General features: G+C 34.2%; 1 protein-coding gene across 1 annotated transcript in view; it reads left to right on the top strand.

Annotated features, from left to right (window-relative positions):
* The window catches only part of Diaph3 (diaphanous related formin 3), a 479,227-nt gene that overhangs the window by 178,291 nt on the left and 291,819 nt on the right, over positions 1–9,117 (top strand). Inside the window, exon 17 of the mRNA XM_010636939.2 lies at positions 621–735. Within this exon, the coding sequence (XP_010635241.1) occupies positions 621–735 (115 nt within the window). The remainder of the gene's footprint in view (positions 1–620; positions 736–9,117) is intronic.

The raw sequence follows: 9,117 nt of genomic DNA, 5'->3' as shown, positions 1-9,117 counted from the left end.
CCTCCCCTCCCCTTCCCTTCCCTCCTCTTCTCTTCTCTTCTTTTGGTACTGGGGATTGACCTCAGTCCCTTGCACTTGCGAGGCAGGTGCTGGAACCACTGAGCTAAATCCCCAGCCCTGAAATCCTATATTTATGAAGTGTTTCTGAAAAAATACGGAAATGCTAGTTTTTTTATGAACTGTTCTCTGCTGGTAGCCATTGGAGAAAATATTAGTAGTTGTTAGAGCTGATACCTACCTACTTAATTACAAGAACTCTAAGTCCTGTAGAAAGATATGTTCATGGCCATATAAACATGGATACACTGTGTAATATATCCTGTCCTTCAAGAAGCAGCATGCAGTTGGTTGTCAATAATCACTCTGAGAAACAATTCAAAAGAAATAAATTAAACTTTATTTCATTCAGCTTTAGATCACCAGCTGTTTGGTCATGGAAACTTTTCCTCTTAAGATTTTAACATTCCTCAGAATTTGTAGTTCATTGGGGAAAAATCTACAGAGATTACTTCATAAACATCTGTTGGCATCTATGGGACTGTGGATCTGTACATAGTGATTGGGCCAGGCCAGGTGAAACTCCCAGCTGTTTCTGCATCAGTCTTTTCCTCTGATTGCAGATCCGACCTCATGAAATGACTGAAAACTGTTTCTGGATAAAAGTAAATGAAAATAAGTATGAAAATACGGATTTGCTTTGTAAACTTGAAAATACATTTTGTTGCCAACAAAAAGGTAAGTTTATGTCTGTGTTATTTATTACTTTATTATTGGAATTTTAACTTTGCCTCTGTTATATACCAACCCCTAAAACCCCTTATTGTAAACATCTATATCTAAAATTTTTTCATTACTAATGGTAAATAAACTAGTGAAATTAAATGTATAAGTGAATTTTACTGGACAGTATATCAAATGAGCAATTTAAGAAATGATTAATACAAACTTTGATTCTTTAATTTTTTGACATAATAGTTTTTTAAAAAAGTTCCATTGGAGGTTAGAGTTTTTGTAAAAACGAATATTTTCAGAGACTAATATGTGAGCCTTCCTGTATCAGAATTTTGTGAACTTTTATTATTACAATAATAATGTACCATGTGAGTCACATGGTACAGAGATATCACATTTACAGTGTCTTGAAAATTGGCTTGAAAGAAATCATTTGAGTATACTATATGATCTTTTTATTAAAAGATCCTCTTCCAAATTGTTTTGTGATAGTTTTAACTTGTGTGATTTTAAGAAATTAGATTGTACTCTCCTCTGAAATTGAATTTATTTAATCCAGTCTCGTGGACCTGTCTTATGGACATTTTAAGGCTGGTATCTACATATATTATTTATTTCTAAGTATTATGTAAAGCTCACATTTTTGGTTTGTAGAACAAGGAAATTAAGATCAATCATTGCCTTTTAATATTCAGCAAAAAAGAACCTTTTTCATTATAGACTTAGTCTTCTTTATCCCTGGGCTCACTGAAGACAGAGAGATCTGGCAGGGAGAGATTATACTGAATGAATTGCAGGTGCTAGGGTTTAGTTTTGAGAGAGAGAGAGAAAGGAATTGACTTCTTAAAATGCCTACTGTTTAGTACGCATCATTCTAGAGATGACTCAGATACCTGATTAAATTTGATCTCTACAAGCAACCAAAGAAAATTGGCAGATACCTTAAGAAATTCATTTGTATTCCTTTTGTAAATTGGAAAAAATCTTTCTTTAAAAACAGCTGTAATTTAGCAACACTTTCTAAAAGGTAATTGTAAAATAAAGTAGCTTTCTAGAATTTGTAGTAAATCAAAAACCTTTACCAGCCACCAGGTATTTCTGAGCAGCATTTGTCCTGACTAAAATATTTAAAATGAAATTTTGCAGTCTTTGAAGGCGGGGAGAGTTCTCAGCAGTCTCACTATAGGAAAACTTGTGAAGTAAGCAGATCTTAATTTTACCTTATGATTATGGAAAATCAAAATTTTCTTTGAATAAGATTAGTACACTCTTAAAGCAATCAAGGAGACTGTGGCAGTTAAAATATGTATTTACATGTAAAACACTTCAGAATTTCAGATTTCCTAATCTGGAATTGATTAGTTTTCCCTTTGCTTTGCTAGTAGGTATAAATGGTGGTTCCTAAAAGCTATTTAAGTAATGCTGCCATCCAGCTACTCTTTCTTTTTTCCCCCTCTTTGCTCTGATTACTTTCTTAATTAATGAGGCTCAAAAGGGAAACTTGTTAGCATGTCTTTAATTTAGCTGTAGTGTTAGCCCTAAATGAAATAATTGGACCTTAAAAAATTCTTAAGTCATCTAACTTTAGCCTTGCTAGTCAAGGCTAAAAAATGATGTATTTGCTCAGTCTAATAGTAGTTAAATAGATTAAGGTGAAAATTGAACATTTTCAAAATATTGTTCCATCTCTTCCGGGGCCCTGTTGGCTCTGTGTTCTAGTATCTCTCCGGTTTGCCTCAGAAGCTTTCAAAGGTTTGGAGCATCTTTTGTCTCTACTCAAATGCAGCTGTAACATTTATGTGACTGTGGATGATATTTTTAGGGTGAACAGAAAAGATGGGGAAGCCCTGAGCATTACCAACATTTTACAATACCAACCAAGGTGGGTTATAACTGACATTTTTTTTTCCGTCATTTTTTGGAATACTTTCTAGAAAGCATTCTGTGAAGAGTCAAAGTATACTTTTTGGCATTACTGGTAGTTAAATATTTAATTGTAAAGGGCCAATCACTGCTGCATTGAAAGAAACAGAATTTGATACTATAGATAGGTAATGGGAATGATCACAAGAGAAGTAAAGAAAAAGATGTTCAAGAAGCCAATATGCATGTGAACTGTTGGAGAGGACAAGTTACTTTCTCTTGTATCTTTTCTTTATGGCCTGGCTGCTGAGGCATTGGGTCTAAATGTTGTGATTTGTTCATGTCCCATTGTCCCAAAGGTTTTGATATATTTTAAAATTTCCAAAGAGTCAGAATTAAATGTGTAGCTGCTTATACATTATTTGGTCCAAGGTGAAAATCTAGTTGCATATCCACTTCTTGACATGCAGTAGGAGACAGAGGCTTTGACTGCTGATTTTAATCATTGGTTTGCATCATGATTAGGCAGAGAAAGACATAGAATTCAGATTGCTGAAGAATATGGTGGCTTAAAAGAAATGATCTCTCTTTTTTTTTTTTTTTTGCAGTAATTGGGGCTTTTTAAAAAAAATTTCAAACATGGATGTTCCAGCACAGATACTTAAAATAAGTGCTTCCTAAGCATTTGATATACATATAGTATAAATAAGGGAACTGAATTTAGTCTTAGCCTTGCAGTTTTCTCACATATCTTGTATTTTGGGTTTTTTTTGGGGAGGTCGGTATTTATTTTTTTAAATCCTGGTAGCAGGTTTCCAGGATTGTTATGTTCAGATTACTGGAGTTTCGAGGTGTAATACCCTGAGAATTGGAGAAAAAAGAGAAAATAATATTTATTGAGCACTTATAGTATACCAGTCCCTGGAGCTAGGTCTTCTTTATATTACCTTGTTTAATCTTTACTGTATCTCTTAACTTCTCTTGTTCTTTATTTTAAACTAATCTCCCCACGACCATATATAACATTTTCCTTCACAGGAAAAGTGTTGTGTACCATATTTTAAGAAGTACAGGAAGCTTATCTAAGTCTTTTCCTATGTAAAAATCAACATTTTCCCCAATTTTCTTGTGTTGTTGTTCTTTAAGGTTTATATTCCTGTTAAGTATATCACTTTGGTTTTTTTGCTTCTTTCTTTTCTAAGTTTTGGAGATACCTCTTAGCTTTCCATATTTTAAATTCTCCCAGAAATGTGGCATTTTCCCAGGTCATTTTTCTTAGTCCTTTTGCTTCGCCCACCCTCTTCTCTTTTTTTTATACTTGGCTACCAATGTTCAAGTCAGTATTCGGGTGTATACCACATACTTGGCTTTGTACTGGCACTGAGGACTCTGGAGTGAGCAAGGTAGATGTGTTCCTCATTATTCATGTCACTTTTATACTATTAATAAAACTCAGTAAAGTTCCTACTTGAAACATAAGAATGAAGAGTGAAACAACAAATAGTTATTTTGATTTTGGAAAAGATACCATATTTCACTGTCTTTGGCTTCTGTTAAACCTTAACAAGGTTATAAAAGGACACTGTTTATATATCTCTCTGGAAGTTAAGCGTAATTCTCATATACTGAACATTTGGTATCATCAAAGTAGTGTTAATGACCTATGTATTTTTTACCAGATTGGAAGCATCTGTTGGTTAATTTTTACAGGCTATTGAAATGTGGATTAAAGTATTCTAACAGGTTATTGGTGTTGGATTTGTCAACTAAAATGAATATTAATTACTTTCATTATTCACAAACTGTTAACTTAATAGGGATTAAAGGGTTTTCGGGAAGTATATGGATATTCTAATTCACTTTGATTGATTATGGAAATCTAGTTCCACAATTGTTAGCTTTTTGAAATGATCACATTTTATAACAGGTGTGTCATATTTGCCAGATAGGGCCAGTAAACCAGTTTATAAATAATCTCCCAATTGAATTATTATGGCATATGAAAGCAGTTAATGGATTATGCACTTAAAAACAAATCAAGCTTAAATTTCTTCCATCATAGTTCAGTGGACAAAGTATTGGGGTAGGAAGTGATAAACCATGGATTTTCCCAGTGACTTGGCTGTGTTCAAGATACCATTTTGTATTTAAAACACAGGTTATTCCTGCAGAGGTTTATGAAAAGTCCTAGTTTACCTCATACATCTACATTAAGATATACAATAAAAATATGGTCCATGGCAATGCGTGTAAACAGATTATGCCAAAATGAACACCACATATTTTATATACCTTAAAAGTTTGTGAAAAGGACATTGGAGAAACAGTGATTTGTAAAGACTAAGGAAGAAGTCAGTGGGGAATTAAATATTTCTCTAGGAATGTATCACTTGGTTTTTTCCTCTGGCCAAATCTCTGAAGAACTGAGTCCAAGTGAGCGGAGAATGTCTTTTTTTCACCATTAGAAAACATCACATTGTTACTAATTATGGTATTCTCTGTTGGGTTGCTGAAGAAGTGAAAATTTATCTTAAAGCCTCATAGAAATATAATCTAAAGTGAAGAGGCTAAAGAAAGGGGTTTATTTAGCCTGGAGCCATAGAAAACTTTCAAGTTTATAGTAACATGCTTATCTGTATAGGAAATCTTTGATACAATATGATAAAAATTTTAAAAGCCTTTCTTGTATACTTTTCAGGAAGGGAGAAGGCTTGATGTGTGGGTGTTGGTTTATGTGCATAAATTTTTGTTTCTTGCATTGTAGAAAGGAATGATATTAGTGCAGGTGGCTCGAATGGAGTCTGAAGGTAGATTGGAAAATGCCATCTCTTCAATATTCCAAGTTCATCTTGGTTTTTAAATTCTGCTGGCAGTTTTCAGTAGTTTACCCATAATTGTCTTCTCTTAACAAATTGTGAAATATTTAACATACCTTTGTTGTTTCATACTTTTTCTTCTTAGGGTTTCTCTTCTATTTCCTTTATCTTCTGCCTTATTTCTAATTTAATCAGGACATTTCTTATTGCCTCATAATTACTTGTACCTTTCTCTCTTCTAGTCAGTTATTCTTTGCCTTGTGTGCATTATATTGTATTCCTCAAGATTCACACTAATTTAGTACACATCATTCACCTGAAAATATAAATAATGCTAATCCTTTTGAATGTACTGTGCCCCACCCCACCCCAAACTGCCTGACTTGCAACAGATAGAATCACTTGAAGTGAGCATTATCACCTGATCCTGTACTTCAAGCATAGTAAGAGAGTAGAATCAGGGTATCACAAGTAGATGCGAGGGACTCCTAGCTGGATCATATGCTATGTAGGAATTTGATATTAAATAACAGAATCATTTTGCAATAGAATCTCTTTTTAGCAGAAAATGAAAGTAACTTTATTATATATAGTTTTGTATTTAACATGTTAGATTTTGCAATGATTATATGTTCATGTGTCTAGATAAGCTCCATCATTTATTTATTTATTTATTTATTTATTTATTTATTTATTTATTTGTCTATCAAGGGTAAATCACTTGGGAAAATGATCTGATTGATGCCTTATAACCTATTTGTGTGTTTAACACAAGCTTTCACTTGTTTCATATCATCTGAGTAGGAAATCAAGTTTGGAGACTTTTGCTCACCACAATGCTAACTTGTGTAAGTGTATCTCTGATTCTTAAGAAAAATACATATTTCAAATTAGACACACCTTAGTCCAGTTTAAAACTTAGTCTTAGTTCAAACTTGAGGTCTGTGGGTAGAAATCATGTGTCTGTGAATGTGGATGAGAAAAAAAAAATCACATTTTCACTAACCTCCAACTGAAATTTAGCTTTTCCTTCAATTACAGACAACAAACATCAGGATATTTCTACCAGCTGAGTTCGTATATACCTTCCTAACAGATGGCAGTTAATTTCAGAATCTGTGCAGTTACTATACTAGATCAAGCACTAGATCTTGTTATTTAAAACACTAATAAACATGCTGGGTACAGTGACGCAATCACAGCACTGAGGAAGACCGAGGCAGGAAGATTGCAAGTTCAAGTCTTGCCTGGTTGCAAGTTCAAGACCTTGTCTAAAAATAAATCAGTAACATTTCTTAAAAAGAGGCTTGGATAGAGCACTTGTTTCAATTCCTAGCACAAGGTGAGTGTGGCATTTTGTCAGTTGGTTCCTTATGGAAGCAAACACTGAAAGAAGTTGGAGTGCAAGAATGTGTTTTTGTGTTTTTAAAAGAAGTCATGAAGTGGGTAATTCATATGAAAGATAAAAGGTAGCAAAGCTAAATTGCAAGGAAGAACTTAGATCATAGTTCAAATATGACAAATTTTTGGCCAACCCATCCATAAGGGTGCTTTACAAGGAAAGAGTTGAAGTCCTGTTGTGGGTGGCTCTCTACTATACATGATACACTGCCTGGTCCTGCACTGAAGGAAAGCTCCTTCAAAAGCTGAGGAGGATTCTGAAAGTGCGGAGAGCTTGGGGTACTCCTTACCTCTGAATCAAAAGTGTTTTTCTAACCTGAGATCTAAGCAGTACATTTTCCTGGCCTTCTCACAAGTATAGTATTACTATTTTTTAAATTAGTGTTCAATGTTGTGTTTCCCTTTCTTCTTCATTTCAATAAATTTATTGAAAATTGTATTCCTTGGTACCAATACATTATGGTAGCTGGTTAAGTTACGCTGCCAACTAAAAATTAACAATATCTATTCAAACTACTGAAATTCATCAACCTTTTGACGAAACTGAAAAGTTGTCCAGAAACAGGTTTTATGAAAGTTAAGGGTAAGATATACTGGAGTTGTGTGAATTTTCAGGGCTAATTGTCTGTAACATGATGGCAAAATTTGTTCCAGCCATTCTGGATGGACTCAGTCTCCCCAGAGGAATCACTGGAGGTCTCCTTATGCTCATTGACTAATTTGCAGAACCCTGAACACTGTCTTAATAGCTGCATGGCAGTGCAATTGGCTTTTTTTGAACCCCTGTATATTTTGTTTTGTGCCTTTTAAATGTTACTCTATGAGACGGTTCCACTTCTCTGACTGACAGTGGAGTCTTTGGCAGAAAAGGTTAAGGAGCCTTTGTGATTTTGCGCACTGGTAGAAATGAGGTGGGTGTTAGGGTCTGGGCTTGATTGCTGCTTATTCAAGTGTTTTTGGCTGTTTTGTTTTGAAATTCAGGGGACCAACAAATTGTTAAGAATATTTTTTCCAACTTGGAATACATTTTTAAGGCCCTTTTAATATCAGCTTTACTCTATTTTATTTTTTTGAGGCAGGGTCTTGCTATGTTGCTCATGATAGCCTTGAATTTCTAACTGCAAGCAGCCCTCCTTCAGCTTCCATGCAGCTGGAACTAGAGGTGTGCATCACTTTGTCCGACTCCCACCTACTCATTTTTGAATCTTGTTTTAGGAGACTCCTGTAGTGTATTTGATAATAAAAGCATGTATAACGTTTAGGGAAACATGATATTCATTCCTTAATTGGGTTTTATATAACAATGTTAATAGCACATGTTTTAGCACTTAAATGTTTACTTTTATCGTGTCATTTGTTCCCCTAAATAATTCCATGAAAGAACCAAGGAAAATATTCTCTACGCTTTATATATAAGAAAAAGTTACACTCTTCTAGTGAAATTCAGCTGAAGGGACCAGCCTGTCTGAACGGAATACAGATCCGAGTCGAAAGCCACTGCTCTTTCTGCTGTGCCATGCTGCTCCTCTGATTAAAAGAAATCCTATTATGTTTTATTTAAAGTGCTCTTCTTTGATTTAAAATAATTTTCCTCTCATCTCCTGCCACCTTACCACTGCCCCACAGCAGTTCACCCTCATGCCGCAATTTATATTAAAGGCTTTAAAAACTTGCCTTTTTTTATTAAGACCATCTTTTATCATTTTGGTGCCTCTATTCACTTCTGCAAGTATTTGAGCTGTAAATACTAACACCATGCTGTGGAGTATACTCGAGAAGTGAGGGTCTCTGTGGCATCTATCCCCCAAGAGTGCAGCCCTGACTTTTATGGCTGGAGTTTTTCCTCTCTAAAATGGGGCATATAATACCCATCTCATGGGGTTATTGTGAAGATTATATAATGAATATTGTAAAGCATCTTTTGCAGTGTGCAGCTTATTGTGTTACTCAAGAAACGTTAACTTAGTGAGAATACAGGCATTATTTCCACTTGTAAAGTTTTGTGTATCATCTCTGAATTTTCCACAGTATAACTTCTTTTTGTTGTTGTGATGAAGTTGTAAAAATTAATACTTTAAAATCTTTACCTTTAAGTGTTTATATCTCTATTTTAATTTGTTTTTTGTAATTGACACATGCTAACATAAAACTTGTACACATCTAGGGTGTTCCATGTGATATTTTGCTGTTTCTATTGCATGATGTTTAAATCAGGGTAAACATCTATCTTTTCACATATTTATCATTTCTTTGTATTGAAAATGTTACAATTGGTATCTTCTAGTTTTTTTTTTTTTTTTTTTTT

Source organism: Fukomys damarensis, unplaced genomic scaffold, assembly GCF_012274545.1.
Source record: "Fukomys damarensis isolate Sample0158 unplaced genomic scaffold, DMR_v1.0_HiC HiC_scaffold_38, whole genome shotgun sequence".
Classification (NCBI taxonomy): Eukaryota; Metazoa; Chordata; class Mammalia; order Rodentia; family Bathyergidae; genus Fukomys; species Fukomys damarensis.
The sequence above is the reverse complement of the archived record's forward strand: the minus strand, read 5'-3'. Positions and strand labels throughout refer to the sequence as shown.